This window comes from Choloepus didactylus, chromosome 1 (assembly GCF_015220235.1).
Source record: "Choloepus didactylus isolate mChoDid1 chromosome 1, mChoDid1.pri, whole genome shotgun sequence".
Lineage (NCBI taxonomy): Eukaryota > Metazoa > Chordata > Mammalia > Pilosa > Megalonychidae > Choloepus > Choloepus didactylus.
The window spans coordinates 209,244,394-209,268,892 of record NC_051307.1 but is presented as its reverse complement, the minus strand read 5'-3'; the positions used below and the strand labels follow the sequence as shown (position 1 = coordinate 209,268,892).

Here is a 24,499-nt window from a genome sequence, read left to right as displayed (position 1 = left end):
ATAAGGGTGTGTGCTGAGGGCAGGTGTCCGGCGCTTCTCCGCCCCGCCTCGAGTCCTCGGTCGGCCGGCGATGGGGACCAGAGAGATAAGGGGAGAGAGGGTGTGGACAACGTCTTACCCGGAGCACTTGTGATCACTCAGGACTCGCGGTGGTAAAGCAGATAAACTTTTAATGGGACTAGGCAATCATCATCTTTACAGGTTCCACCCGGGGCGAGACACCTCGGGGGAGAACAACCTCGATGCGGCCGTCAGGTACGGCTCCTTGTGGGCTGTCTCCCCGAGCTTTGCCCGGGAACTTTCTTATAAACCTTGCGTGTATCCAATAGGCTAACGCCACGCACACAAGCATGATTGGTGAATACAGCGGGTGGTTACATACATCAGAAGCCGGAAGCAGGATGTGGGCGCCATCTTGGCACCACTCGATGGGCGGGGGGAACTCAAGGGCAGGCTGCAGCTTGTCTACTAGGCCAAATCCGGAAGGTGGCTGCTCACAGGCAGGTGGTGGGAGGGGGTAGGAGAGATGCTGTACATGCACTGACACACACACGTACCACAACTCCAACAATTTGTGAATTGAAAAGTAGAATCAAAATGAAGGCAACAAGCTTGGTGATTTGACTCTTCTTTTTTCCACTGTGGGGAAACTGGAGCCACTTTTGTTAGACTAGAGGGTTAGAAAAATGCCCTTTACCATACTCACTTTGCCTTTTAAAAGATCAGCCATGCCTGCAAACATTGTAGGCAAAATCTTAGCAGAGTGGCTCTAAATGCAGCAAGTTGTAATGGGCACTTGGATTATTACCTGTCACCTCACGTCTCTCTCAATGGATGTAGGAGATGCCACTGGTCAGCTGTCCCTGCCCACACCTCGGGGGCTATGGGACATTGAGGGAGTTATGTGGCCATCCAGTTCAGAGATGTGTTCCCCCAGACACTCTCTTTCTTCACAATGGAATGGAGTGAGTTATACTCTAATGGAATTATTCAGATGAGAACACGTCTGTGACAGTTTCTACAGCATTGGGAATTCTTTTGTTGTTGTTGTTGTTGGATCTGCTGGAGTTATAAAAGGAAGCTTTCTGAAGCTTTCTGGACATTAACTTTGTAGCAAAAAAAGGGTTAAAATGATGTTGGCAAGGGAAGAAACAATTCTGATGTAATAAAAATAGGATTGTTCAGAGTTAAGATGAGAGCTTTCTTTCTGTTTGGTATTCGGATGAAATTTAGTTTGTAAGTCACATCAGCGAATATTGTATTTCTTCACAACCTCAGCTGTGTTTTCGATCGGGGGCATCTTTATTTCGCTTAACTTGTGCAGCAATCAGAAAACCATAGAGGGTTTCAACTATTTTTCTTTTTAAACATACAGGTACTCTAGCCATTAAAATATGTTTTTAGTATCTATTTTGGGACCTTAAAGAAATGCTTTTGGATAAAGGCAAAAATTCTGTGCACGGTTCCTTTCTTTAGAGAGCTTACTTGCATTGGCACTTAATTTGTTACCGTACATGAGAACATTTCCCCGTCGCCTCTGAAACCATTTCATGGGCAAGGCTTTTAGAACCTGAATATTTTAAACACAAAACAAGATTATTGATTAATCTCAGGCAGGGAAGTCCCTGTGGGTAATGTAACCTAACAAGTGAGTAAGACTCTACAGTTGGCAAGACCCTTCTCCGTTTGCCCTCTGTTCCTGCCGTTGACCTAGTGGACGAAAGAGTAGATGTGTGTGTGAGTCTAGGCATGACTTCTCTAAAGAGCAACATTTGTACACACTGGAGTCACCTTTTATACATAGTGCTATTGACATTAACCAGAAAAGTGGGCCTGACAGCCCTGCCTTAGCGTCGGTGCAAGAGTAGCCTGGCTGTGTGCGCAAAGTTTATCTGAAGGGATTCAGCACCAAATCACACAGCCTAATTGTTTCTAGTCCAAAAGGAGCTATTGCCCAGATAGAGGCGCCTTTAAGGCTACTGAGTGTGACCCATCAAAATGGGGCATTCATTTTGATATATGTATAGTTGTAACTTATTTTAAATATCATGGCTGTTTCTGCTCCTGCGGTCTGGCTATCATGATTTTTGTGATAGCTGGTCATAGCAGCATACATTCCCGAAGAAAAGAGAAGACAAGGAATAAGAAATATTTTCAAACAAAGAGATTTATGTTTTTGAGAAGCTGTGAAAAGAGAGAAAAAGTCCTATCAGAAGCAATTAGATCCTTGAGTGAATATCTGGCACTGAAGCAAGGAATCAAATGGTTTCAGTTATATTTGTTTTGACATTGTTTAACACCAGGGTTATGTTTGATTTAGGGTTGTGTTTAATCACTCCGTAAAGGACTAGACCATAATTTCATATTACTAATGAAGTTGTAAATTGTTTTAAAGCTGAGAAGAGGTAGTAGGAAAAAAAAATCACATATTCAAAGTATAGTTCAAAGGTATAAATTGAAAAAAATTTCTTTGGGGAAGCATAGACATCTACTTAATTCAAAAGCATGATACAAGTAGTTGGTGAAGCATGGTGTTTAATAGGCGAATATAAATTGCATACTCAGACAAAATTTTCCATCTGTAACGAAACCATAGAAATTTGTGGGTTTTTGAAGAACAAAGTGTCATGCATTAAGATTTAAGTAGTTTTTGTTTCTGACCAGATTAACAGTGAATATTCCCATACCTCAGAGTAATCAGGAAAAACAAAAGTTGCTGCATTTAATTATGAAAATTACCCTCAGCAGGATGTGTTCTTGGTTGTTCGTATAGGAGTGACTGAGTTTGACCCTTGCCATCCACCCACTCCCTCCCAGTCTACCTTGGGACCAGTGCACAGCCCATGGCAAGGTGGGGACAGTGTCTGGTGTGGAGCCAGGTGAGAGGCAGAGTAACTGGCCCTGGGAGCCCAACGTCACAACCCTATGTTCCTGTTTGCCAATGCTACCGTTATGCAAAATACCATAAACGGATTGGTTTTTATAAAAGGGGTTTATTTGGTTACAAAGTTACAGTCTGAAGGCCATGAAAATGTCCAAATGAAGACATCAACACAAGAATACCATCACCAGAAGAAGGCCAGTGGAGTCCAGAAAACCTCTTTTAGCTGGGAAGGCACGTGGCTGGCATCTGCAGATCCCAGGTTGTGTTCCAGCTCCACTCTCAGCTCCTGTGCATTCTTCAAAGTGTCTCTCTTGGCTGCAGTATGCATCTGGGCCTGTGTGGCTCTTTTTAAAGTACTCCAGTAAATCAATCAAGACCCACCCTGAATGGGTGGAGCCACACCTCCATGGAAATAATTCAATGAGTTATCACCTACATCGGGTGGGTCACATCTCCATGGAAACAACTTAATCCAAAGATTCCAACCTAATCAACATTAATACATCTGCCCCCACAAGATTGCATTAAAGAACATGGCATTTTGGGGGACATAATTCATCCAAACCAGCACACCCGACTCATTAGTTCAGTTGGTGACCAGAAAGAAAAGCCCCATTCTCTGGAGTGCAAAGAGGGTGTTGAGTAGCACACTGATGGCTATTAAGATTGGAAGAGGCAAGGTTCAGCAGATCTGCTGTTGAGATCTTTGGATATTTATCCCATTTGGAGATGGAAAGAAAGTGGATGAAACCCCCTAAATTCAGCCTAAAACTAAGCTAGTCCAGTCTGTCAGTCTCGCTTACGTTAACGCCTCTCAAACTCATCGCCCATCCCGTTGGACGTGGGGAGATATGACTGGGTGGGCGTCTTTGTTCTGAGTCTTCTCTTTATGAAGCGATTTTTCCAAAGTTAACCAACTAAGAATTGTTTTTTTCATGTAGCAGTAATCGTTCTGAGATGAGGGAGCCAAGTCGCCGTGGGGGATGCTGTGCCCCAGGGATGCATTTGGGAGGATTTCCTTCTCCTGAAGCACCAGGGTCAACATAAGCCCCTATAAAATGTTTTACATGAAGGAGACATTAAAGCGGAAGATTTCATTCTGGCACTTCATGTCTGGTTTTTGCTTTCTTCCTACTGAGGAGCTAACCAAGCCAGCAGTCCAGAAGATGTATATAGTTTGTGGATAATGAAGCTTTACTGTGATTTTTTTACTTATCTGGATTTTAATTATGAGGAAACCAGTGCCTGCCGATGGCCTTTGACGGTTAACGTTCTACGCATGAGTAGCTATTGTTGAACATGGCACTTAAAAATGTTTTATTGTGTGTCCGTATCCATGGTTTGTTTGTTTTATAAAAAGCAGACCATGATTATGACATTTTGATCGCATTACTCTTAAGGAAGTCAATTTCACATCCTGAGTCAACAGGTTTCAAGACTAGACCCAGCCTTTCTCAAGCCATTGACTTGAATGCCGAACTGTACCTGGGTACATAATTGTCCTTGGAAACAGAAGACACTTATCAAATGAAAATTCTCTCCTGTTGCATGTTGAGTTTATAAGAAACTGTAGTAAAATCATCCAAAATGGCTGTAGCATTTTACATCCCCACCACTAGTGCTGCATCCTGGCCAGCATTTGGTATTGTCACTATTTTTTTCTTTTGGCTATTCTGATTGGTGTGTAGTGAAACCTCATTATGGTTTAAATTTGCATTTCTCTAATGGCTAATTATGTTGATCATATTTTATTGAGCTATTTGCCATCTGTATATCCTCTTTGGTGAAATCTCTTTTCATGTCTTTTGCCCATTTTCTAATTGGATTGTTTGTTTTTTACTGTTGGTATAGAGTTATTTATATATTCTAGATACTAGTCCTTTGTCGCATATGGTTTGCAAATATTTTCTCCCAGTCTGTAGATTGCCTTTTTCCTTTTAATTCAGTTTTATCAAGATATATTCACATACCCTACAATCATCCACAGTGTACAATCAGTTGTTCACAGTACCATCATTTGGTTGTGCATTCATCACCAAAATCAGTTTTTGAACATTTTCATTACTCAAAAAAAAAATAAAAATAAGAATAAAAATATAAATGACAAAGAACACCCGAAACATTGCATCCCCCTTATTATTCATTTAATTTTTGTTCCCATTTTTTGTAGCTTGTCTTTTCATCCTCTTAACTGGGTCTTTCACAGAGCAAGCATGTAGAATTTTGATGAGGTATGATTTACTAACTTTCCTTTTATTGATTGTGCATTTAGTGTTAAGTCTAAGAACTCATTACCTAGCTTTAAATTACAAAGCTTTTGTTCTGTTTTATTTCTAAAAGGTTTGTTTTACATTTAAGTCCATGATCCATTTTGAGTTAATTTTGTATGACGTTTAAGGTTTAGGTCAAGGTTTTTTGTTTTTTCCTATAAATGTTCAATTGCTCTACTACCATTTATTGAAAAGTCTATCTTTTCTCTTTTAAGTTGGTTTTGCAACTTTGTCAAAAATCAGTTGGGCATATTTGCATGATTAGTTTATATTACATGGCACAGTTGACTTTAAGAAAGGGAGATTTCCCTCATTGGACCTCACCTAATGAAGTGAGCCCTTTAGAGGGACAGGGCTCTTCCTAAAGAAAGAAGTTCAAAGCACGGGAAGGATAGATGAGGAAGATTCTCCACCGCTGACTTGGGAGGTTGAGGAGGCCATGTAATAAGGAATGCAGGTGGTCTTGAGGAGTTGAGTGGCCTCCAACTGACAACCAGCAAGTAAATGGGAACTCAGACCTTCAGCTGCAAGGAACCAAATTCACATGAGCTGGAAAGAGAACCCTGAGACCAAGATGGAATGTATCCTGACAATTTCTTGATTTTCGCCCTGTGATACGTTGAACAGAGAACCCAGTCACGCCATGCCTAATTTCCAGCTTGCAGAGCTGTGAGATAATAAATGGATATTGTTTTTAGCTGCCAAATGTGCAGTAATTTGTTACTCAGTAATAGAAAACTAATACAAAAGCCAACCAAGGCACTTTGGAACAGTGCTGGGGTAAAGGCACATGGTGAACACATATTCCAGTGAAGCAAAAGGGACCCAGTTGGTTCATTCCAATTTAGGAACATGCGTGCACTTGTGGGTGCTGTGTGCTAGATGTTGTGTTCTTGCCTGTGTATACTGGGAAGAATGAGCCAAGGTTTTTCCTGGCTCTTGAGGGGCTTATGACCCTGGCTTTCCTCTCAGGTCCTCTTAGGGTAGTCCCTTCCAACAATTCTCCCATTATATTTTTACTCAATAGTCAAACTCACATACTGGTAAAGAGTAAGCCACCTATAGTCCTTGGGTAAATCCTTTCTGAGCTTGAGTTAAACAGACTGCTTCTTTTGAAGTGAGGCGCAACTGAAATATGGGAAACCATATTATTTTAATCAGAAGTAATAATTACTTTTTGTCAGAATACCTCCTTATCTTCTTTCCTACCCTCCTACTTTCTTCCACAATTAGTTATTGAGTGTCTACCGTGGTGGACTGTATTTATGTACCTGAGAAAAATATTTTCTTAATTTTATTAATTCCCATTGAAATAGGATGTTTTGATGAGGTTACTTCAGTTAAGGCACAGCTCAGTTGAATCAGGATGGGTCTTAACCAAATAACTGGAGACCTTATAGACAAGGTCATACAGAGAGAAGCCATGACAAGCAGCCAGAAGCTGGGAGTCAACAGAACCCAAAGAGAAAGGAGAATATGCAGCCATGTGCATTGCCATGTGACAGAGAACCAAGGTTTTCCAGCAGCCAGCCCTAGAACACCACAGTCTTAGGGAGAAAGCATCACTCTTCTGACACCTCAATTCTGACTCCTCCTAGCCTCAAAACTATGAGCTAAAAAATTCCTATTGTTTAAGCCAACCCATTGTATGACATTTGTTTTAGAAGCTCAGAAACTAAAACATACTGTATGATTGAGAAGCTGCTGTGTCAGGAGGGGCAGAAGCAAGGATGCATTAGACTCCATATACTTGAGGAGCAGAAGTGACACAGAGAAGAAACTACCTGTTGCTTCAGGTGGATGGAAATGTGATGCAAGAATCCTGGCAGGATCAGGAATGGCCTTGGAGTCAGATTCATTTTAGACTAATTGAAATGTCATCTCCAACAGGTATGTCCTGCAGAGCTGAAGCCAATGGGAGGAGCCATAGAATAAAGGTGGGGGGCATTGATTCTTCCTCATTGGGATTATAAAGGCTCATCCTTGGTACTAACCCTTGCATCATGAGAAATCATGTTCAGTTGAGAGCACGGCCCTGATTTGTTGAATGGGAATGAACAGACCTTGCTGTTCATGGTCAAGTGGCATGGACAAAAGGTCCTGATTTTTCCAGGGTCTCACAACTTATTTTGAGTACTATCGAAACAAAATAATAACAACAAATTTTTTTAAAAAGTAAGATCACATAAAGGAAAAAACGCAGTGGATTTCCCAAACGCATAGGATCTTTTTTATGGAGCAAGGTGAAACGAGCTATGTTCAAGCATATTGTGGGAGGCCAGAATGACTGGTAGTAGCTCAGAGTCAGCAATGCATGGACATTCTCTGGTGAGCCAGGTGCATAATCAGCATAAATCTAAGGGATGGTCAGGACGAAAGCACCCACACCTAGGAGTGCAGGGTGTCTCAAGGTCATTTTGGTTGAGGGTAGCTGCCATCATAATTTTGCCAGAGGGTCCTTCCCTTCTTCAGAATCTTGCTTTTTTCTCTTCTTTCACAGACTATGGTCTACCAGATACTAATATTTCCATGAGTGCAGAAGATCTTTTTCTATGCAGACCTTCCTTGATTACAGTTTTTAAAAATTACTTTGTTTTTACATTAACCCGTAATTGTAGCAATGAATACAAAAAAGAATATAATAGATTGCCTGAAATCCCTCAAACCTAGAAGCAAACTCATCATAGGTTTTTTTTGATTTTGATGCTTTTCCTTCTAGTCTTTTTTTCTATGAATGTTCATAAAAAACCCACAGGCAGATCGGATTGTTTTGTATTTACTGTTCACCAATCTGCTTCTCTCACATAAGATTTCATAAATGTCTTTCGTTTACATTAAATATCTTTGTACTTAATGTTTATTATCTGACCAACATCTCAATGATTAGATGCTCTTAATTTATTATCCACTCTTTTTGGGACACTTTCACACACACACACACACACACACACACACAGAGGTGTATGTATCATAGTTTAAATCATTTCTTTGGAAGGTGTGTGTACATGTGTATGTTTTATATGTATGTATATACGTATATTTTCAAATTTTTGTTTTGATTTTTATAGACAGTACTGTGATGAACATCTTTATTAGATCCTTAGAATAATCCCTTTGGGCATATCCCTTATTATATCCTTAGCATAAATTCCTGAAGTAGAATTGCTGGATCAAATGGTAATTCATGAATTATCCTGAAGTTAAAGAAATATAAAAGTTTTCCTCCTATGATCAAAAAAGATAAACTTTCCACAAAGATCAAAGTAATTTCTAAACATCACCTTTGAACTATAAAGTTGTGAAATTTGGGTGCTTTCCTACTACACTTTCCAATGCAGTAGCCATATAGCTGTTCAAATTTAAATTAAATTAAAAACTCAGTTCCTTCATTGCACCAGCCACGTTTCAAGTGCTCTATAGTCACGTGTAGTTAGTGGCTACCCTGTTGGGCAGCACAAATTAGAACATTGCCATCGTCACAGGACATTCTGTTGGGCAGCATTGATCTAAATATCTTCTCAGTTCCTTCGTGATTGTGTTTGGAATTAAGCTTAAGACTAAAATGTGAACAATGTGTGCTTTGCATGTGGTTAATTTGTATTTTATAAAATAGGTTTCATATTTAAAAAATTCTTACAGTTCCATTGAACCTGAAAAACATGCTATGTCTTTCAGAAAATGTAAAAAAATGGAAATCTACCCTTTGTCTTGCTTAAGCCTCCTGTGGTAGACTGAAAAATCAAGTACTGGTGTTTAAATTAATATCCCTGTTGATACACATCTCATGTTACTGAGTGCTAACTGTGTGCGAAGCACTTAGCTGTTGTAACTCAGGTAGTCCTCAGAGCACCACGGGTGGAGGTGTAATCCCCAGTTTGCAGAGTAGGAGACTGATGAGGTCAAAGTCCTTTCCCAAGAGCACACAGCCAGCACGTGGCAGGGACCCCAGCAATCTAGCGTTGGAAGCTGTGCTCCAAACCACTCGTTTTACTGCTTCTCAGCAATATCCAAGCCTGTTTTTTAGGAGAAAGGCTAGCTCTTTACTGTGCTGCAGAACCGTGACGTGTAAATTAAAGAATGCCTCCCAGTTGCTCAAGATGTACCTACGCCAAACATACACAGAAACACATCCGCACAGCCTTTTTCTCACAGAGGTTCCATTGAACCACATCCAATCTGGAATGAAGAGTGCCCAAGGGCATGTTGAAGAAACTGTTATTCATTTGTACTCTGACTCCGTTTGATTTAATGGAATCTGTTAAGTCATATGTATGTATTTTGCTCATTTCTTCTCCATCCATCTCTTACGCGGTGAAGTTTGGTTAATAAGCCTGGGAAGAAAAAGAGAAAAAAAAGAGACTTTAAAACATAGTCAAATTTGAAGCTCCTGAGAGTGAACAATCTTGCTTGGTGTGTGTGTTTGTTTGCAGTCGTAGGATCAGTGGTGACATATTTAAGCAAAGCTCCTAGATGCTTAAACCTCAGTAGGAGAAAACAAATCCCAAACACAATCTTGAGAACAATGAGGTTCAGGCCGAAGGGAGCCTCAGGATTTTCAGTTTCAACCTTTTCCAAAAGGTGTCACTCTAAGGCAGCAGTGGGGCGGCGGGAGCTGAGGTGGATAGAAATGTCAGATAACACTAATTGGAAAAATAAGATTAGTAGTCCTTATTTTTAACAGCTCCTTTGGCCAAATGCATTACTGTCTGAGAACTTGTTGCTGTTGAGGAGGGAGGGTTTAAAGCAATTATCTTCACCTCCTGATCTGAGTGACCTTATCTGTGCCCAGAGCAGAGTGGGCAAAGTCCTAGCTATTCCCACAGGACCAAGCCACATTCTGGTGTTTGCTGTAGCTGGGTTATGGGGGTTCCATTGGCTCTGTGTCCTGGTGCAAACTGAAAACTACCATTCTCTTGCACGCAGGAGGGATTAAAACATGAATGGAGTAAGACAGAAAACCAGGATTGATGGTGCATACTAAGGCAGAAACAGTCAGTCTGTTTTTAAAATATGGTGTTAAAAGCTGTTTAAAAATTCCAAATCATTAACACAAAAATATATGTTGACTTAATACTGACAATAAATTTAAGAAAAAAAAATGTTTTGTCAAAATATTTGAAGATCAGCTCTTGCCAAGTGAGCCTCTTGAAAAGCACAGGGCCTCGCCACGCTTCAGGAAGAGACACCCAGAACTTGGGGTGGGGCTCTGGGCAGATAACTGAGAGAGAAGCTGGTTTTCAAATATTTAGTCAAACAACACAAATGTATGTGTAAGTTTTAGTTCACACATGTTAATGATTTAAGGTTTTAAACAGGTTTTTTAAAATTATATTTTGTTGTTTTAAGGCTCTGCTGTTCACTTTAAAAGATCCAACAGTTTTTCAGAGTCATGGATAAGCACTAGACTCTTTGGAAATAGATTTGATGGCTTCATTATTCTTAAAGAATTCAGAGTTATGAGTTATTCAAATGTGGTTGTATAGTTCTGGTAGCTTAACTATTTTAAAAGAGTTTTTATGATCTGCAACATAGAATGACTAATAAAATCCAGAAATGGCACACCTTTTTTAGGGATTTTTAAAAAATTTGTGAAGTCAAATCAACATCTAACTTGAAGAAACCTTTAATCATTATGTTTTAGATGTTTAGATGTTTGACACCTCTCTCCCTCTCTCTCTCTCTGTCTTTCTCTTTATATATGTATGCATTTCAAAAGGCAATCTTAGCTTTCTAGACATAGGATCAGAATTCCAGTCTTGTCATGTTTGGCAGCCTTTTAGGAAATAACTTTAAATAGAACATCCTGCTTAAATAGTTAAAATATCTATAATTATATAATTGTGATGAAGTGATTGATTTTGAGTCTCCCTGCCAAACTCGAAGGTTTCTGAAGATGCGCCTGTTGCCACGTGCCTCGCACATAGGAGCCCGCCAACAAAGTGGTAGAACGAAGGGAGGAAGGCGTGTGTGCCAGCCAGGTCCAGGCAGAGCACGTGCAATGCAGAGCCAGACTCAGCTTCCTGCCTCCACCCCAGCTCAGACACTAAGACGTATATTGTGCCATCCTGAAATTCTGAGGTTCCCAGTGCTCTTGACAGATGCTGGGCTGGTAGCAAGCATGGGGCCGCCATCCTCTCAGGGGCTGAGTAATGGAGTCCCCTGTCTCCATGGCAAAGTGAAAGCAATTGAGGCAAATAAAGAGCAGGGACTCGCAGGGTGTTGGGTGAGGATGGCAAGGGGACCACTGATTTATGGGGTAGGAAAGTATCAAGTTTAGACTTACACTCCATCCATCATTGCACTAAGTGGGTATAAGAAGGGTGATTCAGAATCAAGCCTTTTCTTTTCCCTTCCTCCCATTCCTCAGGTATTTATTGAGTGTGGACACTGTTGCTGTGTCAGGTGCTGAAGGGGCTTCCAAAGAAGAGGGAAATGTAGTCCTTGCCCTCCAGGGGATTGCAATCCAATTGTAGCAACTAAGCATACATGCAGAATAATTGTGCAGAAATGTGAAGTGGTATTTGATTAGGTGGTGGTAAGCCTGGTGCAGACAGTGAGAAGTGAAGGCACTCGGTGGAGGTAACAGGTCTTTGGTCCCCAATGGGGATGATGATAATTGTCATCCTCTGGACACTTTCACGGTGTCTGGCAGAGAGGGCTGGGTGGTTTCCATGCATTATCTTGCTTTATGCTCTTGACAGTCCTGTAGATAGGTTCTGTCAGGTCCCCATTTAATAGGTGAGGATCTTCAGACTTAGAGGAAGTTAAGAATGTCCGTGGTTCCCAGACTTGGCTGCATATTGTATTCACCTGGGATCTTTACTAAAACACTGATGCCTGACTCACCCTCAACCATTTCAGTTTAAATGACACAGGGTATGGGGATTTTTTTAAAGCTTCCCAAGGGATTCTGATGGGAAGCATTGGGTTAAGATGTGGCTTAAGGTTCAAAGATCCTATTGGTGGAGCTAAAACTTGACTCGTCTGCGTACTTCCAGAGCACAGGCTGTTAATCGCTGTCCCCTGTGAAGGAGGCCAGATATAAACAGGTCCTTGAAGTGTGGACCATTTGGGTAAATGGAGGAGTGAGTTCAGGACTGTCTGGGTATTTGTGTGTGTGTGGTTGGGGGTGAGGATAGCAGAGCAAAATCTTGAATTCAGTAATAAGCAAACATAAAATGGATTGAATACTTCTCAGGCTTTGTAATAATATCAGTTGACACTTTACAGTACCATGTATTCCAGGCATCATACATGTTGATGTATTTTATCTTCACAAAAACCCTTTGAGCTAAATTCTCTTGATACCTCCACTTCCCAAGTGAGGAAACTAAGGCTCCAAAGGTTTTATATTTTATAATTCTTTTAGAATTACACAGCTAATAAGTGGAATTCTAGTTCCTGAATTATGTTTGCAACCACTATACTGTGCTGCCTCTTGTATTAAGAATGTTCTAGGTGTTTCATATTTGCTAATCTTTGAGCTAAGAGCTTCTCATTCATTGCCTCATTTAATGCTTGTACTCTTACAGGGAAGTACTATTTGTTATAGATGAGAAAACACACACACAAACACTTTACCAAAACCCCATTACTAGTAAGAAGTGAAGCAGGTATTATTTGTACAATCTGGCTTCATTGTCCATGCTTGCTGTTCTTGGTGTTTTAAACTATTTTAAAGCATTCAATTCTGTTTTCAAATTAAATTCTAAGTGGAACAGCATATAAAAAAACATGTAAGAGTAGAACAACTCTGAGTGTGGAACCCCTGGTACTCTAGGGAACACAGTTTGAAAACCACTGCTGTGGGTACTTGGAAACCCCTTGAGATATTGGAGCCAGGCCAGTGATATTTTTGACAGTGGCAGAGGAGAGACAAATTATGACAGTAATTCCTGTGGAATCTCTTTGAATCCTAGACCTTTGGGGCCAAGTCTCTTGATAGAGCCACACTTGAACACAAACAATCAAAACAGATGGGGGGAAAAATCAGAAAACCTTCAACTTGTGTCTTTGGAAAACTTTGAAGTTGGCCCAGAAATAATCCCTAACAACTTTTTTCCACCTCTTTTCTCTCCTTTTCACTTCTTTTGTTCTGCCCTTAAAACAAAACAAAACTTCTTTGTATCCCCAGTCTACAGGCTTTTTCTCCCCTAAATTCTTCCTCCTGTGTTGTATTATATAGATCATCTTAGCCTTTCCTTCAGAGTTCTATACTTTTGCACCCAGGTTCACAAGTCCACTTTGCTACCCATTTGCTAATTCTCTATCATAAAATTCTAGAAACAGACCTGCCTAAGACACTTTCTGGAGGAGGAGAAACTGATAAGGCAAAGCCATGTCCTCCCTTAGAGTAGTGGTAGAAACACAGACTAGGAACACATGTATGTGTATGTATATATGTCTGTATGCATGCAGGTAGGAATGTATATATTGTATGCTGTGCCGGTTTGAGTGTATTGTGTCCCCCAAATGCCATTATCTTTGTAGTCTTGTGTGGGGCAGAAGTTTTGTTGCTGGTTAGATTTGCTTGGAGTGTGCCCCACCCAGCTGTGGGAGATAATTTTGATGAGATGTTCCCATGGAGGCGTGGCCCCACCCATTCGGGGTGGGCCTTGATTGGTGGAGCTATATAAATGAGCTGACTCAAAGAGAGAAAAGAGAGTGCAGCTGGGAGTGATGTTTTGAAGAGAAGCAAGCTTGCTAGAAAGGAACGTCCTGGGAGAAAGCCGTTTTGAGGCCGGAGCTTTGGAGCAGATGCCAGCTGCCTTCCTAGCTAACAGAGGTTTTCCGGAGGCCATTGGCCATCCTCCGGTGAAGGTGCCCGGTTGCTGATGTGTTGCCTTGGATGCTTTGTGGCCTTAAGACTGTAACTGTGTAGTGAAATAAACCCCCGTTTTATAAAAGCCTATCCATCTCTGGTGTTTTGCATTCTGCAGCATTAGCAGACTAGGACATATGCATATACATGTAAATGAATATATGTATAAATGTGTACTTATTTATTTTATATATGTATATAAGAATTTAAATACACATATATATATAAAGTATTTTCAACCCTGTCATATATGTGGGAAGGGAAAGAACCTGGGCTTGGAGTGGCAAAAGTAATGGTAAAAGAGTGGGATGGATCAAAGAAGTGTTTCTAAAATAGACCTGTAGGACTTATCGATGGATGTAAAATAAAGGTGGAAGGAGAGGAAAGAGCCAAATGTGGCTCTGAGGTTTTAAACAGGGGTGTCTGAGGAAAGGTTAAGTCATTGGACCAAAATGGTGGCTTTGTTATGGAGTGGCAGGTGCAGTGAGTGATAGAGATTTGGTCTAGGCAGGTGTATGTGTATGGACCATGGGTTTGCTTTTGGTCATCCAGAATTTAAAATGCCGTTAAGGTAGCCAAATGTGCCAATAGGTGGTTTGGTATATGTGAAAGCGGTAAAGTGAGTAAAAGAGGAAAAGGTTGGAGAGCTGAGAGATCTGGAGACAGGCCTTGATCCATCTCCAGAGGGTCTATAGGTGAGGAAAATGTCTCCAGGACTGAGTCAAAAGGTGAAGGACCCAGTTATGGACTGCAAAAAGACAAAGAATTTTCAAAAGAAACAGGGGAAATAGAAGAATTCAGAGTAGAGCTTTAGAGAACCTAATGGAAGCATCCATTTCAGGCAAGTGGGGGCTGGATAGAGCACGATGTACCCACTAAAACTATTTCCAAACGATTATGTAATGATGGGGGAAATGCTCATGATACATTAATTGAAGACTCTTTACAAAATTATATATTTTTATGTTTATATTTGTATAGAATCTACTATACATATAGACATATATAGAGAGTGATTGAGAAAGTATAACAAAATGTTTATAACGTTTATCTCCAGGTGGTAGATTTTGGGGAGATCTTAAAAAACAATAATGTTTGTAATCTCAATTAAAAAGAACACTTAAAATTTTCTTATCTATCTCTCAGACTCTGTACAGTGAGTGTATTTTATTCTTATTATTAGCAGTTATTTGTAGCATTTGGAAGAAGAAGAAGAAATAATTTATGGGCTACATCATCTCATTTAATGCACACAAAAGTCTAATAGGGTCAGCAGCGTGGTCCTGCTTACGGATGAGGAAACTGAAGCTGAGAGAGATGGAGGGACTTGTCTCAGTCACACAGCAAGTGATGGAGCCGTGATTCTGGTGGGGTTTTTTTTTTAATGCCACGAACTGCATATTGACCAGTTAAAATGTTACTTCACAGAAGGGACAGAAGAAGTTGAGGGAATGTTTAGCTGGGCAAAGTCTGCATTAAGTAAAGACACCTGGACAGAAGAAGGTTACCAGTGGCCTTCAAGAGTCAAGTTTTCATGGGATGGAAGAATAAGAAGCAACTTCCTCTTGGTGAGAGGGACGAGTCTAGTGGGGAACTAGGGGCAGGTCTAGAGCACTTGATAAGAAGTTTGACGATTCACCAGTCAAGAAGGGCTAGATTATGGTGTGTGTAACAAACAACCCCCTGATCTCTGTGGTGCAGTGCAGCAAAAGTTTACATTTTGCTTGTCACATATGGGTTGGCACTGGGCTTCATTGTGATCACTCAGGACTCAGGCTGATGGAGGCATCATCTCAGAATATGCTTCTCCTGTCACCGTGGCAGAGGAATGGAAGTTTGGACTTGAGCACCAGTACTTAAGTGCTTCTACTTGGAAATGACAGTCATCTTATTAGCCAAAGCCATGCCCAGTCTAAAGGGAGAAGAGAAGTGTGATCCTACCAGATGTCCATAAGGAGGAAAACTGGATTACTGCAAACCATCCTAAAGACTCTGCCAGCAGGGCAAACATTTATTGCCTTTAATTCTCCTGTTTTGGGTAGCAAATGAAACAGTTTGAACCAGAAGGCTAAATACAGGAGGTGCTATGGGCATCATCTGGTTGAGTACCCTCAGTTTTACACATGAGGAAACTGAGATTCCAAGCGTTGAGTGATTATTTGCGCAAAGTTACAGAGAGAAACAGTGGTGATACTACGACTAGATCAGGGTATCTGAGGTCAGTGCCCCCATGTGGTCTCAATGTTCAGTGCTCCTTCGCCAGGGGCACAGGAATTAGGAGGAGCAGGAGGCTGTGGAGGGCTCCTTGTGGCCTGGGAAGCCATTTAGAAACTCCACTTCCAAGGTGTCAAGGATAACACTCTTGTTCCGGTTTTAGGAGTTATTGATGTTGGAAGCCAATGACATCTCCGTCAGTAAAATCTAGGGATTATATTTCTTAGGTGCCCAGGTTTCTCCATGGGGTTATTGCTGAAAAGACTGAGGCAGCCTGCAAGTCATTATACTCTAAGGTATAATTGGTGAAGTTGGGTTAATGTAAAACTAGCAGATGCCCATACCCAAGCAGTCAGGTGGAAAGACAACTTAAAACTTGGAAACCCCCGGTGAGTAGCTGTGAGTCTGTAGATTGCAGACAGGTGAGCCTCAGCTAATGCGAGAGAGAGAGAAAGATTGGTAGGGCAGAATCCTGGAGACTCTCCCCGCTTCTCTGGGATACTAGTACATTTGAAATAAGGAGCAGTACCTGAAAGGAAATGGTGTTGAGGTCACAGACTATCCTATATAGAGGGTCAGGCTGTGTCTGAGTTGTCACTTGAACTGACCATAATTCTGATATTTTTGATGCAGTTATTGAGTATATAGCAACAGGGAAAAAAATAGAAAATTAAAATATCTCCTTCGGCCTCATCAATTACTACTTCATAGAAAGGATTTTAGTCATATTTGTGGTATTCCATCAATTTACATGAGATACAAAAAGTTTATGGTTGTTTTTTAAAACTATTTGTTAACTTAAAGGGTAATGCTGTTTTTCTACAATATATATAGTGTGGTTCTGTGATTTTCATAGGCTATCCTTTATATTCCTTATTTTTAAACTGTTTTTAGTTTTGGCTTTGATTTATATTACTTGGTCATTAAATTTCCTCTTTTTATCAGGGCAAAATGAAGGTTTTCTGAATCTTAAGAGCAAGTAATTTACCTTGGATATGAACTATAATACTTATTCTGAATAAGCTCCATGTAAAACTGCATAAATTGTGTAGAAAGTCTTTATGAATTAGAACTTAACATGTCATTGACACATTTTGAAGGGTGTTCTGTTGACTTTAATGATGGATGAGCCCATTCTGCCAAGTTCAGCTAGAAGGGGTGGCTTAGAAACCTAAGCATCAGCTGTGGAATCTAGAAACTTCCTGGAACCATGGTTTTGAATCAGCAGGGTTGGATGCAGCCTGCATGTGTGCACGGGATGGCATTTTACCAGCTTGCTCCATGGAAGTCTTTGGAGCAGAACCATAAACACCAGCCCTCTTTGTTGTACGTTGGCTTTTAAAAGCCCCCGATAGTTTGAGGAGGGTAAGGCCTTGCCTTGGGGCTCTCTGGTCCAATTTTTTGGGATTTGGCTGCAAACCCTGGATATTTGATAGTCTGGTTTATTTCTATGGTATATTAGCACCTTATAAAAGTTACATGTCATGTATTTCAAGTTTAGAACCCTCTCCAACTTCAGGGGCAAACCAAACTTGAACCTTTTGCGGCTGGAATTCTGTTTACCTTTGGCCAAAACTTGCTTCCCGAATCTAAGGTAGGGCCGTGAGGTGAGAGGGGCTCCTTAGGCCCTTTGGACATCAAATAGCTTTTCCCAAACAAGGTTTTGATAGGTTGAAACGTACATGAATCTAAAACATGTAGATTCACTTCCTGTCAGAGTACTCTGGGGCCTACAAATAAAAGTAAATTGTGCCTGGCAAAATGCATTTTGAGTGTTGACTTCCACCAACTGTGAGGAAGAATTTGAGATTTTTGCCAAATACAAGTTGAAATGAGGTCAAACCACTCGCCCCCCCACTTTGAAGAAATACATTAAATAGTTTCTATAAAAGTTATTGAACAATCCAATTGTATGAGGACTTTGGAGAAATTTGGACATTTCTTCGGTTTTAAACGTTCATTTTTAACCAGTGACAAAGAAAGAATGGGCTTCAAAATGCAGCACCCAGTTCAAGGACACCTGTGATTCCTGTATGTTTGTTGTCAGAACACAGCCTAGCAAGGGATGTCTTTTGCTTGAATGAAGGAGAAATAACACACCAAGTTCCTGTGCCTTTCAGATAGAAGAGCTGATGAATGCGTTGGAAAAGACCAGACAGGAACTGGATGCCACCAAAGCACGCCTTGCCTCAACACAGCAGTCCCTGGCTGAAAAAGAAGCACATCTGGCCAACCTCCGGATAGAGAGGAGGAGACAGCTGGAGGAGATCCTGGAGATGAAGTGAGTACCCATTTTTGCTATCCTTCTCTCTCGTCTAACCTCTCTTCAGAGATAGGAAGAAGGAAGGCTGGAGAAAATGAAGAGCTCAGAGAAAGAATGATTTAGCTAATGCTTGCTAGTCATGTTTTTTATTTTTCTAATTAATAACTTCAACGTCCCAATTTGCACACTTTTCACATCTGTTATTTTTTGAACTATCCAGCATCAGATTTTGTGTGTCTGTTTTGTGGACGCTGCTGGTGTTCATAGAGCTGTCACAGAAGTCTGAGTCCACCAAGTGGCAGAGGCCTCGTTAAGCACAATGGTAATTTGAGTGCTGCTCAGAGTTAAGTGGAAACTTTTCTGAGGAGGTGTTTTCTTATTGTGTCTATAACTTTGCTAATTATATTCTTTTCACTTGTGTACAATGTCTGACTTGTGTTGGCTTTCATGGAGTCTAAAGGTTGGCACCTCTTTGTTTAGAAAGCAGTGCTCTGATTTGCTGTGCTGATAAAAATAGGCTTGGAAGTCTCCTACCCCACTCCCTCCAGGGTAGGGAAGGTAAAGGAGGGAGAGTAAAGCCAATAGCTTTCTTTAATTGATAAAGTGCCGCTGCTTGCTGGGAAATGGTCGGTCCTGTGGTGCTGCTACGACAAACCCACATCCACATAGCTGTTTCATTCTCAAAGTGAAATAATATTGTGGAAGAACATAGGAAAGAAAATTATATGGCAATTTTAGAAGTAATCAATCGCTGTTGTGTCAGTTTCTAATGAACTAGGCAAGAAGCAGCATCTCTATAAGTTTTAAAATGAAATAATCACTAAGATATAATTTAAATCCAACTTCCTTCCACAATAAGGGGAAATGTACGTAATTATGGATCTTGAGCCTGTAACGCAGACTTTGAAATTGGTGGCTACATATTGAAGAGTGACCTTGTTCTGACCCTGCAAGTCTTACACATGGTTAACATTAAGCCCAGAAAGCTTAGATCATGGAAAATACGGAATGAAATATTTTGAAGTATTTAATAATAAGGACAAAAATTTTTATTCCTGGACAACTACCTCAGTTTCTTCAAGACCAAAGAATAGGTAGTTTTTCTCACATCTTTCTAATAAAGGATGCCATAATAAAAACAGATATTATTATCCTCAGTTTAGAGGTGTGGGACAGAGACTCAGAGAGAGTTCAAGTAATTTGTTTAAGACCATCTGGTCAGGATTAAAATCACACTCTTCCCCTCACGTTCCCTGTCTCCTACCTCATTTTCTCATGGAGCTTCTGTGAACTCCACCAAGTCTGGGACTTCTGCTTCTGTGAGTCACTGTGGTGATCACACTGCCCAGAGAAGTGCTTGGCATGTTGTAGGTGCTTGATAATTGCTTGTTGAATGAATTAATAAATTGAATGCTGTAGACTGAATTTTAACATAGCTAAGAAGAAAAGTGTTTTGAGCCTCTGTGACATTATCACCTTGGCCAATGATTTATCATCAATAACCTATTAACAATACCTGTACATTGATTCCATCAACCTTTATTCTTTTCCACTCACCTATCCCTCTACCATCTCTTTGTGCATTGTTATGTGTCAAGTCCAGCTTAATTTCTCTAACTGTCCCCCAGCTGTTCCCAAGCTAATTATGCGTCTCCTGCAGTGATTTATTATGCCATTATAAAGAAACGTTCATTGCTTCCTGTTTAAAGAAAAAAAAAAGCATATACTTTCAACTGTTTGAGAGAACAAGTAATGCCAATTTTGGAGTCCTCAGACCTGGGTTGGGATCCTGTTGCTTCTGCTTGGTGGCTGTGTGACTTGAGGAAAATCACCTGAACTCGTGGACCTTCCAGTTTCTTCCTCCAAGGACTTGCATGGGGTGGTTGTGAGGAGAGGCCCTCAGCAGAAGGCTTGGCACAAGGAAAATGATATATGTGTATAAATGGCTCTATCAGCCAACGAAAATATGCCATTTGTTTAGTATACTTTGTGAAGAGTATCATTTATCTCAAATTTGTATTTATTTTTCTAAAGCGTATGAACCTTTTTCATGTGTATGTTTTCCCACTTAATTTCATGATTTCAGATAGCACCTAACTAAGACCTCTTTTGGTGAATTGCCACATTATTGCTGAAGTGCTTAATCTACTGCCACTGCAAAATAAATACAAAATTCCTCTGTCAGTTCCTTTGGTAAAAGGTAACAAAGCGCTACTTCATTAAGCCCAATATGGGCCCCCTTCACTATGTAACTGGCCCAGAAGCCCGAACATGGGCTCCTTTCCTGGGACTGTGGAGGGCACGAGGAAAAGGCAACTGTGTTGATTGAGATTCCTGATGAGATTCATGAGCCTCTTGGGCCATTCAAGTCAACCATCTTGACTGATCTTGAGCTGACCTACTGGTTACTTGACATTGACCGAGTCACAGTAGGTAGTGAAACAGTCTGATGGGAAATGTCATCATTGGTCCTTATTCTATGTGAAGCACTGTTGCTTTTCACTTCACTGGCAGGTATCACGCAGGCATCTTTATGCCAGGTTTCCAAACCCTGGTGGGAAGGGAGAGGCTGTACCATATCAGAGTAAAGAGGGATGGGCCATGAACAAGAAAAGGAGACATGATCTCTGAATTTGTTTTTGTCTCCATCCCTTACCTTAAAGTAAATAACTCTTTGGTGGCCTCTGTTTCCTTTTCAGTACAATGAAGGTGATAATGCTTACTCTACCTATTCTACAGAATTGTTGTAGGGATGTTATTTTCTTTTAAAAGTACTGAGATGAAATTAATTTGAACCAGCATCTGTGAAAATGCTCTGAAACATAAAAGGGGCTTTTAAGAAGTGAGATGGTGTCTGTTAAATCTGTTGCAAAAATCAAGTGGCACAGTTTTTGAATTGGAAAGCAGCTGGGTCCAACTTCCTGACCTGTGTAAGCCAGTCTCCTGTCCACATAATTTCTCATCAGGAATTCACCAGGCCACAGTGAACACATTCTCATTGGAGGCCATGGCTTCCTACAGTGGTATTTCATGTTTGCTCTGTGGCTCTTCCAAGTGCTCATTTTTCCTTACATTGAACTAAAATGTCTTTCTATGTAATTTTCCCTCTTGTCTTGAGTTTTGTTCCAGAGCCATACAGAACTCATCTGAGCCCTTCCACAGGATGGGTGCCATTCAGATATTTGTTCAGGCAATACTTATTCATTTTATGGGGACAAAAAAGAGGAACTATGGAGAAGCAAAATGAGGAAACAAAATTACCCATGATCCCACTGTGCATGTATAGGCACTGATAGCATTTTGGTATATACCCTTGTGAACTCTTTTTACTTTTCAACCAATGTTAGATTGTACATGGCATATTTTATAAAGCCCTCTTCTCTTTTACTTACTAAATGTTGAATGTTTTTTCCTGTCAAAAATAATTACTATTGCATTATTTTTTAATATACTTAATATACTATCATGTAGGTTTGCTCCATTATTGAACATCTATCTTGACCAATGTTTTGCTCGTATAAAGAATGTTTTGATAACATTTGATAAGGCATCCTGTTTCATTTTATCATATTTTTAATAATTGTAGATTATTATGTAATTACAAGAAATAATACACTTGAGATTCCTTGCACCCTTTACCCAGTTTCCCCCCAGTGGTAACATCTTGCATAATTATAGTACAATTTCACACCAGGAAATTATTTCACTTTGGTACAGTCCACAACTTTATTCAGATTTCCCCAGTTTTACATGCAATTATTTACACTGGTTTATACTTAGTTTTACTTATCAAATGTGTAGATTTTTGTAACCATCACCATAGTCAAACACAGAACTGTTCCATCACCATGAATATCCTTCATGCTGTCTCACCATAGCTACACCCACCTCCCACAGTCAGTTCATTTTTAACTAGGGTTTGGGTTTGGTTTTATATCATTTCAGGACATGGGCAAACACTGGCCTACATTTTACACTCCCATTCTTGGGCAGGGAAGAGAACTATCCCCTTATTTAAATTTAGACTGAATTTAGGGTGAGAAAATATTGTCTGATTCTTCTAAATTAAAAAAAAAAAATTCTCATGATATGCTTAATTTTATTTACAGTGGAATTCCCTTTTATTATATTGGATATCTAGTACCTGTCACACGGTAGGCATTCAATAAGCCTTCACAGAATGAATGGATGACTTTCTTAAAAATTTGAATGTTTATTGAACACCTACTATGTAGCAGGCACTGTTCTAGGAGCTGGGAATAATCAGGGAACAACGGACAATTCCCTGATGTTACCAAGCTTGCATTTTAGTAAATGCGGTAAAGGAACTGAATGGGGATGAATGAATGAATGAATGAATGAATGAAATGTGAATAAATAAATAAACAGATGAATAAAAGTGAAATTCCTTGTGACCAGCAAAGTTGGGTATCTCACTTAAAAGCCGTTTCCCAAGGTAAGGACCCTTTTGGTTTGGGGTGAAGAGGGTGTTCCTTTCCACAATCTGGGAACCCTCTCAGGAACTGAGGCCAAGTTAGTACAAAAATGAGAGTCTTTGGCCGTATTTGCTGTAGGATCCCTACCCCCACACCCCTTTTCTGTAGTTCGATCTTTATTGGTTAGTATTCTCACTGCCAGTCACTATTCCACCCCAGGCGGGAACTAACAGTTCCCAACCAATGTTTCATAGCAGAAAATAATATTCACTTTCTCTTGTGCATAAGATTATTCTTTTACTTGAAAGATATCTAAAACCTCTTGTTAAAACATTTCATAATGGTCAATCATTGTTATATTTGCTCCTATTTAAAAGGGATTTTAGTAAAAGAATATTAATAACATCATTCTATATGTTTGGTTTTATTAATGCTAGTTAATAAGCTTACATTTCAGTAACCAAAGCCCAATTATTTAATTTGTGGCAGGTGAATTTGATATCTGTGGCTAAAAGGAATTGAGGGCCATGAGATACAGTACTAAAATTTATCTCTGTGTTTGCTCGGATGATTTAAACTAGCACAGTAATTTAATAGGCAGACAGGCGGTCTAGCCAGTATTTGCCCTTTAGTATAAAATGCTAAGTGAATAAGGGTTTTGAGAGCTAGTTGCTAGTCACATAACTTGAATGTGTGTTTTTAGCTTTTTTGTGGCAATTTCCTATGCTTATATTATATAAAAATTTTAAGCAGACCCCTATGTTTTAACTCATCTGTTGATGTTGTAAGATCCATCTTAATTTACTGGGTACTGTCGGATTTTAGGCGTCTTCTCTAGATAGCCTCACAAGCCTTTGTATACACTGGGTTATTTTAGGAAGTTTACAGTGAGGTAAAGCAGCAGCTTATTCTAGAGCATTATCCCGTTGGCCTCTTTGATCTGGAATCCTTTCTGAGAGAGCCACTCATTAGGTAAGTACCCTTCAAAGGAGAGGCAGGGTGCAGAAAAGGATAAAAATCAATTTATTCTTTACTCCATGCCAAATGAGGAAAAAGACAAATCACATTTCTTGAGGGAGGAATCCTAAGTGCCTGGCAAATTGGACAGGATTAATGGAGCCTGGAAAGAAGTTCTGAAGGCAACCACTATTTAAAATTGACAAACTCAGTTGCAAAGGGGTGGTACCATCTTATAGAGATATTAGGATAGAACGATATTATGCCAATTTGAAAAAGTGATTTTTAAGTCGTAAAAGGCTATATATATGTAATTATGTAAGTGTTATGTTATATACTGTATTAATATGATAAATATACCATTACAGTTAGAAAAACGATGTTCTGTCATCAAATTACAGTTGGCCCTTATTGCTTTCAAAAATTTTTTTTGTTTTCTTTTTTTTTGCTACAACACAATTCTTCCCACCCTAAGCAATAGTTTATTTAGAAAAACTAGCATGTCAGTTTAAAAAAATATTAAATACTATGGATAGCGTGACCTAGAATATCCAACTGTGTCTTTTTCTGTTTCGTGTTGCTGTCTGCTCAGTTCCAAAAGGTATTTGAGTCAAGTTATAACACTGATGATGCCTGTTGCAGCTTTGGAAGTTA

At 39.9% G+C, this 24,499-nt stretch overlaps 1 protein-coding gene across 8 annotated transcripts in view; it reads left to right on the top strand.

The window, feature by feature from the left end:
• The window catches only part of ERC2 (ELKS/RAB6-interacting/CAST family member 2), a 1,046,379-nt gene that overhangs the window by 633,052 nt on the left and 388,828 nt on the right, over positions 1–24,499 (top strand). For all 8 annotated transcript variants that reach the window (XR_005210796.1, XR_005210797.1, XM_037798515.1 and 5 more), the window contains one exon: positions 18,310–18,470. Coding sequence is in view for 6 of the 8 variants with exons in the window: in XM_037798515.1 (XP_037654443.1) it covers positions 18,310–18,470 (161 nt within the window). In the remaining 2 variants the exon portion in view is untranslated. The remainder of the gene's footprint in view (positions 1–18,309; positions 18,471–24,499) is intronic.